This window comes from Falco naumanni, chromosome 6 (genome assembly GCF_017639655.2).
Source record: "Falco naumanni isolate bFalNau1 chromosome 6, bFalNau1.pat, whole genome shotgun sequence".
Lineage (NCBI taxonomy): Eukaryota > Metazoa > Chordata > Aves > Falconiformes > Falconidae > Falco > Falco naumanni.
In genome coordinates, this window is record NC_054059.1 from 65831618 (window position 1) to 65852400 (window position 20783).

Consider the following 20783-nt stretch of genomic DNA (forward strand, 5'->3'; position numbering starts at 1 on the left):
CCCTGCCATAGTGGAAACTTCCTTTCCTAGTATTTAATTGGAATTTTTATTATTGCAACTTGTGCCCATTAGCTCTTGTTGTTATCGATGGCACAGTAGTCCAACATACTTAAAATTAATCTCAGCAGCAGAGAAGTGAGAGACCCTGTGAAGAGGAAGATAAGGGATTATGGTTTTTATTTTCAGGGGGAATTGCTTTGCCTACTGCTGAAATTATTCTTCTACCCAAATTAACTATCTCACAATGCAAGAGACATTTCTGTGCTTCCCAGAAGTTGATAGAATGTTTATGGATTCACTGAGGTTGGGAATTCCAGCCTGCAAGAACAAGGAAGGGTCAGAACCAGTTGAAAAGCTGAAGTGTTAAACCAAAACAGTAAATTTCCTAAAGCAGAATGTGAGTAACACCGGGGATCAGCGAGGATCAGTGTCCCACAGGCAAGCTGTGCATCCTCAGATAATTTAATTTTCCCATGACCCTCCTCAAAAGCAGCAAAATTGGGTACTGGCCAAACAGCATATGAACTGGCTGCAAGCCCAGGAACAAGACAAGCACACTGGGTCTGCGTGTTGCGGGGGAAGCTGAAAACTAAGAGTACAGACTCCAGTCTGCAAGGGCCAGCCACCCCTCTAACCCTGGCAAGAGAGGGGCCAGGAGCTAGTGGCATGCCATGTAAGAGTTCACATGTACTGAGATTCCAAAACAGCATCCTCAAAATGATAGCGGAGGCAAAGGTGAGCAGAAGAAAAGGCTGGAAAAAGGGAGGGCAAAAGGAGATGTCACTGAATGACCAAACACAACGTTCTCAAGTCAGAGGCTCATCACTGCTGCTCCTGAGGGACCGCAGCAAGGCAAGGCTGCTGCCAGGAGCCTGGAAACAGCAGCTCCGAGCCAATAAAGTGACACGAAACTCGAAAGCAGCTGAAAGAAGGCAAATGACAGTGCCATTGGAAAGCAGCGCCACCACATCTCAGGCTGCTGGGATCAGGCAGGGAATAAGAAAAACAAATGGTGCCGGTGCCTTTTGTCCAGCCTTTTTCAGGCCCAACATCTTTTCAGGCTACTTCCACTCCCTTTTGGCTCCCTCATATCTTTTGTCATCTTGTGCCAGGTAGGGGAAAGAAAAATAAAGGGGAGGAGGCCAAGCACAGCAGGTGAAGTGACATGTCTGCTGTGCCATGCTCCACTTTTTCTGCTTCCTGAGGGCGTGCTGATGCTTAAGTACAGTCCGCTGACTGTCAGCGGTTGCCTCCTGCTTCCTGAATGATAGAATCAGAGCAATGACGGTTCAAGGCTGTTACTGGATACAATGGGGGGAGGAAGACGTAGGAAAATATTAACCAGCTGTCACTACTAAAATTTTCTGGCTTTTAACACACAGAGGAACCAGATCCAATGAAAAGATGTGCTTTTTCTACAGCTACTCTTCTGACTACAGTGTGAAGAAAGACTAGTCTTCCAACTTAATTCTGACCTATTTTTAATTAATTGTTACTACAGTCACATTACAATTGCAATTGTACATGAACTTGCAGTTCACAAAAGCTGCACTAGTTAATGAGAGTTTCAATTACTACCCACTCTGGCAGTCAAATTAATTGCTGGATAAGACTGTTCCAAAACAAAGATACGTATACCTTGCTGCATGCCAGAAAATTCAAGCATGATTGTGGCTATAAAGTTTGTAGTTCTGTTGCAGAATGTTAAAAAGTGCACTACTGATCTTGAAACACCAAGTATTTTCAGATAAATATATGGAATTACCGCCCACATTAAGGTATGCTCTATCATAGCAAGGAATGCAACGCAAGGAATGATTACAACAATGAATAACAGTAATTCTGCTGTAACTGGAAAAAAAGCCTCACAAATGCACCCACTTTTCTGATTGTCTGAAAAGAAAAGAGACCACGGCAATCTTACTTTCTGTCTGGGTCTCATTAACATACAGCCTTCTCCACAGCAAGCATACATACTTAGTAAATTTTCAACTAAAACCAAACAAAAATTAGTAAGTTTGCTTCCATTTCATTTACATTTTACCGATTTTTTTAAAAGATAGTTGCAACTGATCTACTCAAAATAAAACTGTAACCAAAGCACTACTCATAAAATAAAGGAGGAAAATTACATACTAGTGACTATAGGACCATTACATAGCAATTAACCTCTGCAAAATCTGGAGCAAACATAAAAGTGCAGATGCAAAGATTCAACTGGGTAAGTGAACCAGGGTCTCAGCATTCACTTATAGGCACCTTTCAGCCTGTATTTGTGGAGGAGCACACCCTGCCTAGCTTTAGGGAGCAGATGAGGAATTGTCAGGTTGTTGTCCTTGCCCACAAGGCGATCATGATGAGAAAAGAAGGGCGGCCAAGGGACTCTTGTCACAAGCGGGCAAGCTCAGGCCGTTGCACCACACAGCCCTCCGGCTGAGGGGAAGCCACGCTGCCCAGGCTGCCCGGTGTGTGCTCTGCAGCAACCAGGGGCATCACAGCTGAGCCCCTGCCTCTGTCAGTGCCTGTCAATGTCAAGTGACCTTGGAGGCCAGAAGGGCCCACATCCAGTGAAAAGTATGTTTTGCACTGAAGGTCTACGGGATAGTTGGCTCAAGCAGGCAAAAAGGCAGCTGGTGAAAAGCATCAGCGGCATGCTAACTAGACAAACTAGAGTGGGGAGTGACAGCGGCCAATTCCACCCTGGCAATCCGTAAGATCTGAGGGAATGTGCTGAATGGCAATAGACCGCTGCGTTGCTGGTAAGCTTTAAGCGGCTGGCTGGTATAGACGTGTGACAGACTTCCCACCCCAACTAATACTGCTTTGATTTTGCACCTTCTATTTCTTTCATTAAGGAAAAGAGACCAAGATTACGAATCTCACCCAAGAGCGATGTAAGCAGCACCAGCAACGTGTCGGTATCTTCTCCAAAGCATGAGGCTGCACTTGTGATGTTTTCACTGTAGTTCCACAGCGTTTTGCAGATCAAACAAGCCAGCTGCCAGTCTGCCGGCCCAAAGTCTTTTAAACAGTCAACTAACCTGTCAGTACCAAACAAAAACAGTGTTTTGCTCCACATAGTTTTCTTCTGAACCCATCAAAATCTGGCAGTCTAGAAACATATGCACACCCCATGGAAGTTCGCAAGAAAATTCTACGTTAATAAACTTAAGATGCTACTTTCTTCCTCAGTAACTTCTCCCCTTTTATTTAGTCTAGTTCCCTAAGGATGTGAACATACCTGCATCTGTCCATCCCCTATAACTTTTTAACCCAACTGACCAATTTCAATCACATACATCACAAATGTAACCGTCTCCCAGACACCAAAATTCCATCAAATTTCATGACAATCTGTGACTGTCCCAAACCTGTGGCTACCATTACTGCAGAGATTGCAATGCAAGCCAAACCTTATCAGGCACCAAGAATTCATCTGGAAAAGATGGTATGAATGCAGAAAAAGCTTCAGGCAGAATATCCAGCTTATTACATATCAGAGGATCTGAGCAGAACACAAATCAAAAGGAATTCGCTACTTCCATAACTCACAGAAGTATATTTTACATTCAGTGAAGTCTGAGTATTTTGCAGATCTCGCCCCTTATTGTATTTCCTTAGCCTGCACTCCCAATGGAATCCTCTCAGAAATGCTGGTTTTATGAAGGACCATTAGGTTCTTGACCTTTCTTCTAATCTCGCTTCCTTGCAGATACCAAATGCAGGCTGGATCGTAAGCAGGACTCTGAAATTAAGCTATAACTTTTCTGCCTGCACCAGTTTACATACATACAGCAGCTATCCAGAGTTCCCATTACCAAACAGCAGCAAGTCCTGGAGCAGCAGCAGTAAAGTTTTTCACCTGCTGTCCCTAGTGACCTCTAATAGTAATCCCTCACTGCTGTTTTCTTCCCCAGCCCTACGGAACCCCCTCTTTCCCTCACTTCTCTGTGAGATTTATAATCCTGTGATTAGTAAAGGGAACACAGGATTACACTCAGGTATGGCTGAAAATAGCAGTAATTGTAAAGCAACCAAATCCTTTTTCTCTCCTCTCTGTCATTGTGGAAGAGTGGGAAGCAACTCATGAAAAGCCAAAAGAACTTGCCCTAATTTTTTGAAATTTAACCCTCTGATGAGACTAATTCCATGTTTCCGTAGGGCCACTATATATTGGTACAAGAACCTCATTTCCAAAAATCCACAGAGCACAGACTGGTTTGGCACAGTCAGGGTGACCTCCTTAACAATCACCTCCAAACTTCCTACGTGTATTCCACACGGTTACTGTTTTTCCTTCCTTCTTCACAGATTTTCAGATATAGAAAATTCTATATTCTATATAATAGAAATTTCTCACATTTTTCAATTTGCCTGTAATTTATTTTTATTCTTCTTTTTCAGCTTTATATTTTGTAAGTTAACTGGAACATGGGAAGGAAAGATGAGCAGACTATGCATTGTTTACATTGTATAAAAAAGTAACTATATGATGTGTGAACAGGAAAGCATTTCAAAGCTAGGCATATTGTTTCATAAATGTGGGTTCTGTCAACTGCTTTACAAGCATACGAACATGATCTTTCATGTTGCTCCAATTAAGCTGGTTCCGCTATTATCTGAACATCAAAGCCACAAGTGTTGCATCCAGAGTGGTTTTTCAAGATCTAATGCTGCTTACAATACAAGCGCCTTAAATTTGAACTCTCAGGGAGAGGAGACTCAGGAGCTATCCTCTGGTGAGTGTGGCTCCATCAGATAGTTTTCCCTACAGTACTATGTAGTTACAAAAATTGCAAGAGATCGATTATGTGGAATATCAGTTCCTGAAGTAATCTTCACACAACACATACACATTAGTGGTGCCTATTAACGGTAGCCCACATAGGATCCAGTTAAGTTAAGCATAAGCAGCTACTGCAAAGCCATGCCTTAGCTGCTTTGTTGCATGGTACTCTCCTCTGCTGTATGTATCGGGAGGACTTCTGAGAGACTGTTCTGTGGGTTTTGGCTCTGCAGTAGGCTAAACCACTCCGGTGCTTTTGCAAAAAACATATGAAAGAATATGAAAGGCTCTTGAAGAACATTATATGCTGAATATCTGTTAAGTATGTACCCTTATTACAAGTTATTTGCCCTAGTGAAAAAGAATCTGATTGAAACTCTGGCCAAACTACTCAAAATTGTCTTTTTCATAAGCATAATCAGGAACTTACTTTCCAATTCCTCCTTCTTCCATCAGAAGAGCTCGGTTGTTCTTATCTACTGTGAGATTGAGCAGAACTCCACAGGCAGAAAAACAGAGATCTTGGTTCTTAGCATCAAGCAAAGCAATCATGAACTTGTATACTGGATTGTAAAGAAGTAGACAGTATTACTGGGAAGGTGGACTTATCCTACAAGTGGCATCGTAACATACTTATTAAACGTGTATACTTCGAAAGTAGTTAAATGCAGGATACCCTACCCAAAAAATTAACCTTGTAGCATACTACTGTGATGTTTGTACAGTAGGCTTATGACCCAGAGTAACAGCCATTAGAACACCAGTTTTCTTCAAATCAACACATACAAAGTTCTAGTTATAAAAATATACCAAAGTAATGTGAGAATCCAAGCAGAAGAGATTAAGTTGACCAAACTGAAGTACAGCTTATTTTTTAGAAGTATCAGCCTCCTTTCAATCACAAGGTTAGCAGAAACCGTGAGGATTCGACATCTGGCATTCAGAGAGGGACGTTCTTACCTCCACGAGCAGCAGGGTTGCCCCAGACTGCACCAAGTCCAGCTGGAACTGCTGCAGCCTGGGGCTCCTGCGGGAGACGGGCAAGAAGCAGACGCTGGCTGTGCAGCATCTCACAGCACTTGCTGACACTGCACTCGGTAGGCCGTGGTGGAAGGGAAGCCCAGCGAGGGAGTCAGTGTTGCCTAATGGAGAGGCAAGGCAGCCTCTCAGCTCTTCCTGAGCTTTACACATCAACACCACAGTTTCTCCCAGATTTTGACTGAGACAGCTCATCAGCAACCAGCTACCAAGTGTCAGCTCTCCCTTTGAAGATACCTTCTCCTTCAAAAGCAGTGATCCATCCACCCTTGAAAGAAGGGGTTGTATGTTGTGATGTATCAACTAATTTTCAGCACTGACAGGTAGATACAAAAAAATTTACAGTGAACTGGTGGTGTTTAACCAAACTTATGACACATCTTCTTTCCCAAAGCTATTTAGACGCCCAAAGCAAAAGGACTTGAGAAGACTTGAATCCTACTTCACCCAGAGGCAAATGGGAGGTCTCTTCATTGAGGCAGTCAAATGTCTTAAATGCATATTACAAAGTGCTAACAAGCTGTCAAATATGGGAAACAAAAATCTGTGATTATGAACCTAAATAAGAATTTAGTTGGATTTTCGTTTTATGTCATATCACTACTAACCTGTAGGATCTGAAAAACTGAAGGAGTGAAGGGAAATGTAAAAATTATAATCATTAGGAAAAACAGACTTTCTGTAGTATTTACCTTTGTGAAGGCACCATGGCATATTTTTCCTACTCCAATATTTCCATTTTAATGAAATTGAAATGAAATGGTGTATATAACAACTGCTATTGGATTCTAACATTTTCTTAATTTGCAAAACATCAGAGAAGGTTGCTTCTACCCTTTAACTGACACAGCTTATTAACAATATTTGTTTTTTAACACTATGGACATTTAAAAACAGGACTCCTACAAATGCAAAAGTAACTCACTCTTTTTCTGCACGATGAAGTCACAGATCTCATGATACTGGGAAAGATTGCCAAAGACTCTGACAGCCTCCACAACTCCATCCATATTGTTGCTCATTAACAGCTTTAAAAGCACTATTGGTTTGAAAAGAAATGAAATAAAAACAATTACTTGTATATCGCAAACGTGTTTGGCTTTCTACCAATAAATATCAGAATTGCAAGCAGCAACAGCAATAAACGTAATAAATGGGAACAGTCATCTATCTGTCTGGTTGCAGCGAAGGGGGTGAGCTGACAGTAGAACAAAGGCTAAATTGTGTAGAGCTTTGAAGATGAGACAAAGAGCTCCAATATGGGGCTAAATGCAAAGGAACAAATGAGGAGTTATGAAGATAGCCTAAGCGCAGTTGTAATAATGGGAGCCAATTTTGATATACAGTTTTGAGTGGGCTCATATGAAAATCCAGGAAGACAAAGAAGAAAAAAATGTTGTAATATATAAGAGAATTGATATACATAGATCCTGAACAGATGGTCTTACCGTAGGATGTCAGAAAATAATTTTTTAGGAGACATTAGCTCTATTTTTTCTCAGTGCTGCTATAAGAAATACACAGATTTTCTCTGAACAGCTTCTTAACATTGCCCCTGGTCCGAAGCATTTACTTTCTTGCTGCTTTCCTGCTTAGCAGTTTCACATATGATTAGCGTGTAACTTCAGCCTGCAGAATGAGACCTTCAGCATTTCCTAGGAAGAGCTACCATCATCTAGGGTTTTGGTGCACAGCAAAGAGGCAGTGTTACAGAAGCTATATTTATAAGTCCTCTGCGAGTATGAAGTGAACCACTGAAATCAGTCCATCAAATAAAGGACGCAAATCAGTCAACCCTTAATCCTTCTACCACAGAGAAAAAAATATAGGGAAGAGGTTGGCTTCCTTCCCATTACTTCAGTCTTTGAGTGTTGCAATACTGAACATGCCTTGGACTTGTCTTAAAGAGACATGTGAAATGATTATTTTTTGCCTTTGGGATCCACCACTTGTACCAAACAGCAAGTATTCTCAAAATGTCTCCCGAAGGAGGAAGCCTGCTGGTCTTCCATCGAAAGCTTTTCTCTCTCCTCAATACAAGCAGAGGAAAGGTGATGGGACTGGTTTCCACATACTAACAATAAAAACATGAGAGGGCGAGCGAATGGGACAGGCAGAGAAGTCATTTGTTTCCACATTCTCCGACTAGCAATAAGAGACATCTGGCTTATGGGTGATGAAATGGCTCGTGACAGAACAGCAGAACTGTTACCTAGAGAGAAAATGATGTCTGCCAGTCAGGGCACTAGGTCAACTGCCAGAATATTTTTTCCTACTCCTCATTCTACCTGTTGTGCAAACTTCAGGCTCCATCTCTCCCCCACGTCTTGTCTATTTAGAAAGAAAGGTATGCAAGACATAGACACTCTACCGTTTGGGACTCATAGTGTTGGTGTTATACAGAGCTCAGATGCAGTTCCTACACATCATTAAAATATGACTCGTCCATACTGTCAGAGGGGAGAGAATCACACAACTCCTGTACTGCCAATGGATTTATAAGCCAAAAACAGACGTAAATCAGATTTTGCAGGTTTAGAAGGTACTAAGAAGAAAAAAACTCTTACCATATTCTGATTAGAAGTAAAAAGTAACTTGATTATCTTGGCTCAGGCATATGGATTTTGAACAAGTCTAGCAAAAACTGCTAAACAGAAAAAAATATGACAAAATCCTTTGGGGAGGAAAAGAAGGGGTTTTGTCAATAACCTAACTATTTTCACACAAGTCATAGAATTATGTTCTAAAAGAATAAGAAATTATGGGAAGAATTTAGCCCCATGAACTTTATACTCTTGCAATATGACACCACAAAACACTACCAGTGTCTTTTTTTCTATAGTGTCAAAACATTTCCACTTTCAAAAAGCCATACAAGAAGTACTAGTTTAAAAGTCCTTACTTTCAGCAATGTGTAGCTTCTTGTCTTGGACAGCAGAACTCTTCACTTTGTAGTAGGATAAATTGTTGATTGTTGTTGCAGCATTGATTACCAACTCCTCACAGTCATCAACTGATTTGTATTCTGAGAGTAAAAAATACCACAAACATGCATATGTAGATACACACACGCACATAAGTCTAACTTAGCAGTGCATTGTATCTCAGAAGCAAACTGAATCATAGCTTACATGGCCACTGTTACAGACAGCTATTCTGTTTTTCAGTAACATGGCAGAAGCTAACAGGCACAGCTGATCTAAAAATGGCAATACAAAGTCACTCTTTCCAACTCTTCATCTACAGAAATCATTGTGACTCAGGCAACATAGTTTAAAATCTAGTTAGTTAAAAGACATTTTACAGATCCTATTTGCTGATTTAAGATGGAACTGAGTAGAATCCACATGCAGAAATAGGCCTGTGTGATAGACACAGAGGACCAAGGAGCTATACTAAAATGTCAGGTACCATGAAAAATAAACCAAAACAAACCCAAAAAAATACTCCTTCAACAGTATTTGAAAGAGTCTCTCTCGGAGTTCCTGACAGAATGTTAACCAGTGTAAAATTACAGCAGTAAGTCAGAGTTGTGTATACCAATTTATCTGAAGTTTCTGGCCTCAGAAACCAAGAGTAAAGAAAGTAACGAGGGGTTAGTTCATAGACAGAGAGAACATTTTGTAGTAAACTAACTGATAGAGTGATCAAGAAAAGGGGAGTGTGACAGAGAAAAGTTCGGAGGCTCAAAAGCGCTTACACAATGATTAAGACAGTTCCAACCCTGGAAGCTCCTACAGGGCCTTAAGACAGAATGGATGAAGTTATGAGTCTGCCTTTTCTAATTCCCCATGGCTGGTGGGTAAGACTAGTAAACCAGCATATAATCAGGTTGATTGTCTTTACTTAATATTTAATGTTCGCATCACACACTAAAATATACTGAGTTCTTTGAGAGGTATCTTGTCGCTGCTAAACTCTTTACAGGGAGAACAGACTGCCCAGTCCTAGCTTGTAATCAGATTTACAAAGGGATCAGAAAGTGGTAAAGGAAGAGCAGTCCTAAGCCTCTGTCTGGATGGAAAGGGACACTCTCCCACCTGAAAGAGATACAGGTTGAAACTGAAAAAGAAGGAAAAATAACAGGATTTTTTTTGAGAAAGCTGAAAGTTATGGGTGCAGGGAACAAAAAGAGTACTTAATCCAGGACAGTCACAAAACCTCCAAACCTTAAAACAAACCCCACCACCAAACACATCTGTTGCACCTGATAATAGACTTCCCTTATATAAGAACTTTCAGTGAGATGTATTTAAAGTAAAATTTGTTTTCTTATCCTTAATGACCATATCTGCAAATCTGATCACAGAATTAAACACTTCTACAACATCTTTCCCCAGACACTGAAAAGTCAGTACCAAAGCAGCAATGCTTCCACTGGCTCAAACAGGCTTTCCACATAAACCAGTTCATGAGTATCAGTAGATTGACTTTGTTATTTTAGCAAAGGAACTGATTTAGTTATGGCTCAACCTAGATAAGAAAGTCAAGCAAAAGAATCCTAAACTCTCCTTACAGACTGAACAAATGCAACAAACACAACATAGCTTTTATTACCTAGTACCGTAACAAGTAATTCTACAACACGATGGGTAGCTGCCAGAGCTGCTCCTATGCCGGGATTAATAGAGAGATTGGCCAACACTCTTATCAGTTTTATCAGAACATCTTCTGCTTCTGAAGGATGTTTTGGGTGGTTTTTTCCTTCCTCTCCTCCTTCACAGTACCATTTCTGTGTGTTCAAATCAAGTTTATAGTAGGTTTGGAATAACGATATCAAGGTGTTAACACTTCCTTTTTCTTTAAAAAATTGCTCACGGGCCTGGTCATTCTTTGCTGTTAAGTTACCAAGAACGAAGATGATACGGATAACCAAATCCTGCAATGAAATAAAAAAATTATATTACATGGAGAACATCAGAAGCTATTGGCTGCTTAAAAAGAAGATAGTACTTAATTTGCTTCACAATTCAGTTAATAGCGGGTCCAGAACAACTGAAGGAATGCCAAATACAGCATCTAGAAATAATTTTTATGCTATTTTTCATAATCCTGTTTACAGAAGAAATAAAAAGCATCTGACAGAACTAGCATAGCACTGGGGTAATTACTAATGGCATATACTCAGTATAGGTCATCTATTTTTAACAAGCCCACAGTAATCTTAAAACATCTTAAAACGGCACTTTATATAACTAGAATAATCATATGTGCCAGAGCTTACCAATCTTTCAAGTAAGCAAGTGTCAGCTGTGGTGGCCAAAATTACTGATTGTAGAGGTTAAACTGCTTCCCCTTTATTTGTTACTGTTAAATCCATGTTAGCTCTTACTCATTTCTTTGTTAAGTACAATTGCTTACAGATTAATTGTTTATTCTAAAGTTTTACCCGAAATGTAATCTAAATTGATCGGTCTGTTCTTCCTCAATTCCTCCTCTTTCTTCTAAAGACAGGTGCCCTACAACCTTGCAATCGTACATAACTTTTCCAAGAATCCTAGAGACATTACCCCTTCCAACCTGTTGTAAGCACCAAAGGGTAAATTTCATCAGGCCTAACTGGTTTGAAGATACTTATATCTTCTGCAGCTCATTTGTTAGTGATAAAAGAACTCAGGTTGAAGTAGAGATTAATCATCTGATCACAGTTAACCCTTTCAGAAAAAAGCAAAAAATGGCATTCCACACTTCAGTATTCACAGTGGCACCTGTCAATAATTCTCATTATCTGAGCACTGCAGCAATTAGTTCCTTATTGTCTTCTCACAATTAACGTACTATGGAAAGTTTTATTGTTTCTTTTTATGTCCCTTTCTAGTTGCATCTCATTTTGTGCTTTGTTTTTTCCTGATTTTGATTTGATGTGCTTGCTACCCTCTTATCATTGCTAAATGAGACCTACTTTCTATTTTTCTATGGTATCTTAACATAAACCTTATGATTTAACCAAGTTGCTCTCTTAAAACACTTTTTATATCCTTCTGTGGGATACAGAACTATACCCCTGTCGTTTCATTCATACTGAGAAGTAGCTTTCTTTTTCTTGGCAAGACTAATGGATCCTAACTGAATGTCATTCACCAACATCCCCATCTTTTTTTTACCCACCTGTATGGAAGAAGAAAAAAAATAAATTCCTAAAGCCTGAACTAACCCATGTATAAATGAATTAAAACATTTGCCTCTGTCACTTGCATCAAAACCTACTCATTTCCAGAAAAAGTCCACAGCTTTATCTTAACAGTACATGTAAAGTAACAGCATTTCCTCAAGTACGGCACAGCCATCTACCCTTAGCTGCTAAACTGCTGTACTTGCACTAACCTAGAATTTTGCTAAACAATTTACATGCTGTTTTTCTTCAAATATAGTAATTATAATCTCAGCTCTGCTAATCCTCCCTGGCATTAACATAATTTAACCAGGCACAATCCAACTTGTTAAAGTCCATGTACTAATACTGAAGGAAAAAAAGACGTATAAGCAGTGAATCCTTCTTTCATATATGCCTTCATCAGTTAAGTTTCAGGTCTTAAGCCTCTGCCACAAGACATCGGCAATACCATCCTCTTCGGGTCAAGAAGATGAATGCTATCCCTGAATAAGAGAAGCAGGCAGTCTCCCAAGTGAGGAATAGGTTCTTGTATCCATGTATTTAATATGATCACTCTGTAGGACCCACTTCCACTTCTTTTTACCTAGGCTCCATATTTTTGCTAGCATCTAATGTCATCAAGACAAATTTTTATGAATATTCTTATGGACTAACCACTAAGAGCTTTCTGTCACCTTTGCTGGCACAACCCCCAATTCACAAAGTCTGCAAGAATTGGAAGCAAACAACTGATGAATCAGAAAAGAGAACTGAAAAAAAGCAGGCAGTCTCGTTTGACTCGTTTATATTGACTTTCTAATTTTGGTCAAAACAGTATCAGCCCAGCAACAGCTCTACCCAATCAGCCACGAGACAAACAGGTACGGTACAGCAATCAACTGATATTTTGAGCAGAGTGATCTCAACTGTGCTTTCCACCTACAGGCTAGCAAAACAACCTTATAAAACACTTCTTTTTAGCTGAGCACATCCGGTTTTAATAGCACATTACCAAAGTTACATTATCTTCCAGTGAAAATTTAACTAGCAGAGTGAAAGAGAAAAGCTGGTACAACTTCTCCTGAGTAGTATAATACTCAAGGTTTTGTATTATTTTTGGCAATATTTTTTTAAAATTCTTATGGGGTAAGCACTGCAAGAGTAAGAAACATGAGCTTAGAAGTGCTGTGTGAAGAGAAATACATGTAAAGATGAATGGCGTTTTGAAACTGCTTACAAGACTAAACCTGTACAAGGCCCATGAGCCTTTCTGTACATATAACAAAAAAATCAGTTTAACAAATGAGATTATTATGCATTTCCAAATGTTTGGACTGTCAACTGCATATGGAATTTCAGACATTTCGGCACACTTACAGAAAATTTAAATTATCAGATAAATTTATATCATATGGAGGCTTTACCGTGTATGACACTAAAGCCAAATTAGATTAAAGACAGGAATTACACCAAAGTTATTTCATTTTTTTATAACTAGACACTCATGTGAGACATGCTGTCCAGAGAGTGTACCCAAACCTGATTGGAAGATTATATATGAAACCACACAGCTTCACTTACATAAACAAAGAAGAAACGTATCAAGAAAAGCTTGAGAAAGAGAACTGTTTTTTTTCTTTGCTTCCAATCTGTGAAGGCACTGTGATATTTTTGTTTTTAAAGCAGTAATGGCACCACATGTTCCATCAGCATTTAACTTATTTTTCTGACAACAGGAACATACACATTCAATCACTGATATGAAAGATTTCTTTGCTTATCTACTTCTAGAAATCTTTTCCTTGCACGGCCCTTAGTAGCAAAGGTACCCAATGTACTTGCTGAGTCACAGAACTTGACAGCAGTTTATCTTGGCAATCAAAGTGTACCTGCCTTTCAGTGTAAAGCTCGATGAACAGCGGTTCAAATAGTACAGGTTTACTTATCAGTAGAAAAGGAAAGCCAATTAGGTCAGTAATTTTTAACTCAGATGAGATAAATAAGGGAGGGAAGTCCCTTCTAGAATTGTACATGTTGGCCAAGTACCTGTTGTTAGTCTGTTTTGGTATCTGGACCCTCAGAAGGGGAGTGGTAGTATGAAAAAAAAATTCAGATGCAGCAGCTAAGCTCCTATTGAATCTCCAGCTATAAATGAAATGTGCTTTCCATGTTATACAAACTTCAATGGAGGCAGTCAAAATTCTATCACCTGCCTAGCAGTATGAACTGCTGCTTATTCAAATCTAACTTACGCTTTGTTTCCAAATTTGTATTTCTGCTTTGTTATGTACCTATGTGGGAGTTTTCTTTGCAAGGTCTGATAGTCTACTTATGGACAAAATAACAGCAGCTATGCCACCCCAGAGCTAATCTCTTCCAAACACAGGAAGGATTTATCTTGAAGTGATATTCTGACTGTTAAAATTCCTGGTCAAACACAGAAATAACAACTGATCCAAAATTAAACTTAATTCAAAGAAGAAAAAAGGAGGAGTGGTGGGGTGGGGTGTAGAATAGCCTGGAAGTCTCAAAAGCAAATGAAGTAGTTCTTGACTGAGGGACCTGAAAAGAGGGTAGAAGCTTTGCCACAGTGAAAGCAGGAAGTACTTTTGTCAGTGAAGAGGGAACCTCCTTTCCCACAAATATGAATGCATTTGAGGAAAAGGAAAGGCCAGCAGAAGAATGTAGTTATATGTCTGTGTAACACACGCCACAGGGCCCTACCTAGTAATTTCTACACTCCAAAATGTGATCTGTTTAAGTAAACTTTTCAGAAAAGGGTTCATTTGCACTTAGTGACTTTTAGCAATGAAGAACTCGTGTCCTTAGGTTGGTCTGTTGACATCAGGAGATCTGGGAAAGGTAATAAAGAAAAGCAAGCACATTGTCACCAGAACAATATTTGATGAAAAGCAGTGTACGCTCTCTAACAAAAAACATTTCAGAAATGACTAATTGAAAAAAAAGTTGAAAACCATATCCCCCATGATATTGCTCCCATGATTACTGATCCCTCTGGTTAAAATCTTTATTCTTGATGCCAAAACAGCACAGAGTAACTGCTCAGAGACCAATTATGTCTTTAAGCAGCAAAGGTATTTATTTCGTGCCACGCTGGGGAGCTAGCCAATTCGCACTGGACAAACCAGCTCCGAAGTTTTCAGTGAAAAGTTAGGTGGTTTATACAGTTTTCATGAGAGGCTACACAACATCTTTACATACATACTCATTTGATTTTGATACCTATTCATTCCACTCACAATAGGTGGGATCTAGGTGGAGTAGACCCTTCAATTTTCTTTGTTCAGTGATTTCCTGACTTGATGGTCTCCTCATCTCCTTCAGGTGCCCACCTTATCTCTTCTAATTATTCAGAGTACATTCAGTGGAACCTTTTCTAATTATTCAGAGTACCTTCCTTTCTCAACACAAACAGAGCATCACCCAGAGCATTGTACCAAACTCATCCTGACTAATCTTTTTAAGACCTTGTTCTGTTTCATTCTTATTACTAGTTTGAATTTGTACAGCTTCAGCCACTATTTCTTATTTCTTTTTTCCTAGATTAAAGGACGGTCTAATAACAGAAAAGTCTTCCTTGTGCAGATTCTATTAATAAGCAACTTGCTAATGGTCTGACCCTTGTCATTGCTAAATTAATTTACTTAATCTTGGGGTATTTTTGAACTCTAATCATTCCTTTAGCTCTTTTCAGAGCTGTTCCCAAGATTTCAGCATATTTTGTAGAAATTAATACCAAAACCTAAGACAAAATATTTTAGTGAATGTCTGTCACATCAAGGATTAATATTTTCTTATTATTATTTGATATTCCAATGTTTACCTATCTACTAATTACATTCATTCTCTTGTATCTGATACAACAGAACAGCAGGTTTCCATATGATATGTGACAATGAAGGCTAGTAAACTACGAACTCCGAGCTCTACATTCCTGATTGTTCACAGAGTACATATCACATACTCTGCACTGTCCTCATTTTTGCTTTTTCTTTCAGATAAAAAAAAAAAAAAAATCACAACCAAAGTATTAGGAAGATGCAAATACACTTTCAGCTCAGCATAATGTCAGAAATCATCATACTGTAGGGAAATGGTGACTTTCTGAAGTTATTCAGATTTATCAGCAGGGAGATTCCTTCAAAGCCACCGAAAATTTAACCTAAAATGGATACTTTCTTCTTGAAAAATGTGTTAATTCAGAGAGAATGAATGATCAGAATATGCATATGCACACACCAAACACAGGACAAATATTTTACTTTTTTTTTCTTTAATAGTCAATTATCATATCCTCTTCATAGATTTTTCTTAAATTGTCTAAGACACTGTTATAATGTTGGGCTAGAGGGAGGAGGAATATAACTGAAAATATGTATTTGTGAATGTAAGAGGAAAGAGCTACATTATCTATGCAAGTTCTTCAAAGGGTAACCTTGACAAGCATTTCAGCAGAACTGGTGGCATAAACAGCACCCACTCTCCTTTCCATCCACAATTTGGTTCCTCTCCCCATATTGTTTCCTCAGTATTTGTGAACAAGAAACTATTTGTGTGGTTATTCAACAAACTAGACTGGAAAGCAATGCAGGTGACAACCCAACAAAGGACTGGGGTTCTTTTTTTCAGTTTTAAAGTTACTGGAAGCCAGGTCAGTTCTGTGACATGATGTATCACGCTGTCACACCAACAGCTGTCCTCAGCCCAAATGAGTGATGGCACAGAGGGGAAAAGTGAGTAAACGAAACACAAAGAACACTGAACGCCAACACTGATGCCCATTTCTTCGGAGGCAAGGTATCGATACGGAAACACAGCACCACCCCCACCACCCCCAATAAAAATAATCTTAAATTTTTTGGTATCTCATAGGACTATGATGTCACTGAGCAGAGCATCAATACTACTCTCAAAGCATTTAAGAGGCAAACATGGATATCTGAACTAAACATAGCTGCAGCATTAGACTCTGCTGTTAAGAGCCTGTGGTTGCTTTGGGTATTACATGACTTACGTTAAATGACTGACTGAAACATACAGATAGTGGGTTCCTGGGAGCTCATCACAGAATTCTCCACATGCCAGGCAAAAAACCAGGAAGGTCAGTCACTGCATGCAGATAAGCTTTTGCCTAATAAACCAAGCCAGAAACAAAGTGGAGAAATTCTCTGCATTTACAGGCCCCGTCTGTGACAACCTTCCCCACTGCAGCAATACTGGGCACAAAAAGGACATTCAACAGCCCGGAAATGTGGGCTCCCTTGGAGGGAAACAAGAAAAGGTCTCACAAGCAGCAGCCTGCTTTCTCACAGAAGACTATAAACTGATTGGGGACCCACTACCTAGTAGATGCATTTGGGAAGAAAGCTGGGCAGATTCAGGAACAGTGAACCCAATAAATGCGGACATATCCTTAGAGAGGATGACAAGCCAGCATCAGTCTATTCTTCATTTAATAAATTGTTTCTGACAACTGACTGTTAAGTCAAACAGATAAAGCAGCACACAAATCATAACTGTAAATTAGTGCAGTTCTACTAGCTGATGCAAGAGATGCAAAAATAATAACAAATCTTTTCAAACACATCAGGACCAGAAAGTCTGCCAGAATCTGGAGAACTAGTTGATGACCAGGATAAAACAGGAGCATTCAAAGAAGAAAATGTCACTGCAGAGAAGCTAAATGAGTTCTTTGCATTGATTCATGACCACTATGAAAGTGACTGGGGAGATCTCAACGCTACAGCCTTCTCTGGGAAAGACCCATCAGAGGATCTGTCCAAAACTGAAGTAATTGCAAACTTGAAGGAACAAACTGGCAAAGCAAACAGTAACAAATCACCAGGACTGGATAATCACTGCAGAGTTCTAAAAACTAATTAATTAAATCGCTTAATTACTAACAGTGATATGCAACTTCTCTAAACTGCCTTGATGCCTAAGGACTGGAAGGGTAACAAACATGAAAAGGATCCAAGTGAGATTCAAGTCTGGTGTCTGTAGCAGATAAATTAGAAGGGACCACAAAAAAGTAACAATAACATCAGTGGACAGTTGGATAAGTGCAAGGAGCTTTAGAACTACTAAGTTCTGACTTACCCAATTCTTAAGTGGATTTGAAGGGATCAACAAACATGCATAAAGACAACCCATCTGATACCACCCATGTGGCTTTCCAGGAGACCTTTGACAAAGTCACTCACTAAAATCCTAGTGAAAATAAGCTGTCATGCTAAGTCATGCTGTAAGGGAGAATGTCCTGGTATAGAAAAATGATTGCAGAAGGAAATCTGGAAAACAGCAGCTCCTGCAGTGGTGGAAGATGACCGGCGGAAGCCCATATGGTTCTGTGCTGGGACCTGTTGTGTTCAACTTATCCATAAATAACATGGAAAAGTGGGTGACAGCAGTGATAGGCAAGAGTTTGCTGACGACACAAACATATTCGAAGTAGCAAAGGTGAAGGCTGAAGAGCAGAAGAAGGACTGGTAGTCAGCTGGTCATAAAATAGCAGAAGAAATTTAAATGCAGATAAACATGAAATGATGTGTGTAGAAAAACACAGAGCAGACATACCTTCAGGTATAAAACTACAGCCTTTGAACCAAGCTGGAGAGCAATCTTGGGGTTAACAACAGATTCCTCATGAGGGTTTAATGCTCACAGGAGGTCAAGAAAGCAAATAAAATATTGGGAATTATTGGGAAATAAACTTACGCAGGCATGCAAATCTACCATATGGCCCCATCTTAATTGCCAGCGTGTTCTGGTTTCCTCATCTCAAAAAAAAAAAACCCAGGAATAAGGATTGTAAAAAGTTCTGAGAAAAACAACATGGATGCACAATGGTATGGAATAGCCTCTATACCAGAAAGGACAAAGTAAGCAAGGATTCTTCAGCCTGGAAAAGAGGTAACTCGAAGAGGCTATGATAAAAGTCTAGAAACTCAGGGGTGGTGTGAAATGAATGATGGGATTAAATATTCACTGATGATAAATCTAGAAAGTCAGGGGTGGTGTGAAATGAATGACAGGATTAAATATTCACTGACTTTTCAATACAAGAACCAGAACATATCAAGTAAAGACAATAAAGGCCAAATTCAAAACAAGCAAAAGTAATTACTCGTGCAATGAGTAGTCGCTATGGCAACTCCTTGCCAATGGATGTTCAACATATTAGAAGTTTGTACGGGGTAGAGGGGAGACTGTAAAATGTCATGGAAAAGAAGTCAACTGAGTTTTATTTCATACACAGAGAACCACAGCTGGCTGAGGAAGCTTCCAAACTGCAAAGAGCTAGAGGTTTGGTAAGTGTACATAGAAAGCATCACATATGGTTGGTCTGTGTTTACTGTTCTCTAGGCATCTGATTTTCATCATTGCCAAGTATGGATAGTAGGCTGGATGAACCTTTCATGTGACCCAGTGTAATTATTCTTTTCCTGAATAGGCAACTGCTGCATCCAGTGATGTTAGCTACTTAACAAATGTTTCCTAATTAAAAAAGTAGGCTGCATTAAAGTATAATGGGACTTCTCTATACAACAGGCACAAGATTTCTTCTATGCAAATTTTAGTATCACACTCTGTGCTTGTGCACTTCGGATTGAAAACAGACTCCTAACTGTACCCTGATAAAAGATTATATGGAAGTTGGCAGGGCCCCAGTTACCAAAAGGTAATGCCTGGTAATGCCTGACTTACCGACAGAAGTTACTGCCCTATTTAAGCAATCTCCCTGCCGCAAAAACGTGGCCTCCTTGCGACTTAAGCCTGAGAAAGTCATCGTTTATATAGCTTATCTGAAGAACTTGGAGATTATAATGATATGGGAAAGGGGAACAGCATCTTGTTAAACAATTTCTGGAGATGGGCAAAAGCCTATAATGCTGACGAGAAACAGAAGAATGCAAAAATCATCCTGCAAGATAGAGGATCTACAAGAACACTTCTCACAGCTTTCATGGCATATGGCAGCCACCAAGGACTTTTTTGTTACTCCACACAAGTAAGTTCCAAAAGCAACCACGAGTGAAGTCCAACAGAACATGTACTTCAAACATGTAGAAGAGCACAGCTGAATTCCCCAGTCCTATCTTGCAGATCCAGCTTTTCCAATCTTCTGAACTCCTCTCCTTACCTAAGACTATGACACATGGATTTTAATAAGTCTTGCCAACTCAATTTCCCCACAAGTCTTTCTCACAGAGTTAAATTAATACTCTCCCATTCCTTCTGACTCTTTTACCCAAGAGAGAAAATGAGCTGAGAAAAAAAAAAAAAGAGCTAAAACTGCAGTGTGGTGAAAAGAACAGCGACTATTTAGATGGCAGTTGTGGAATTCAGTGTGTGGAGTGGCAGCAAGCCATTAATCCTACTTCCAGTGCTCACATTTTTATTTTAACAATATTTAATGCTTTTTTTTAAAAGTCAAAGTTACAAAAACACATGAGAAAGTCTAAAAGCTCAGGGTTTTTTCCCCAGCATGTTTCTAGCTGCCATGACTGCCAGCAAAAAACCCTGATCCCACAAAATTTGCAACATGAAAATTCAGAGAACACACATACTTCCTTTCTTAACTTATCAGATCTTAGTCCGAAGGATTTTTAATGCTTTGAGTTAATACTGATTTATCTACCTCTTCACTTCTTCCCACAGCAGACAATTTTACTCACACTGCTATTACTTGTTTTCTTTTCAACACATACCAACTCACGCTGTAACTCACTAGCTGTCAGCTTTTTAAAAGAAAGATTAGCAGTGCCAGCTACACTTCAGGAAAAACATATGCACTCCTCACAGCTCAAGTGTTTATTATATACTACAGAAAAAGTGGTACAC

The 20783-nt window shown here is 39.4% G+C and overlaps 1 protein-coding gene across 1 annotated transcript in view; it reads right to left on the reverse strand.

Moving 5' to 3' along the window:
• Positions 1-20783, reverse strand: part of ARMC2 (armadillo repeat containing 2) — a 68883-nt gene that overhangs the window by 3652 nt on the left and 44448 nt on the right. The window contains exons 13-17 of the mRNA XM_040599258.1: positions 10382-10703; positions 8727-8849; positions 6750-6863; positions 5217-5349; positions 2884-3041 (exon numbers count right to left, since the gene is read on the reverse strand). Coding sequence (XP_040455192.1) covers positions 2884-3041; positions 5217-5349; positions 6750-6863; positions 8727-8849; positions 10382-10703 — 850 coding nt within the window. The remainder of the gene's footprint in view (positions 1-2883; positions 3042-5216; positions 5350-6749; positions 6864-8726; positions 8850-10381; positions 10704-20783) is intronic.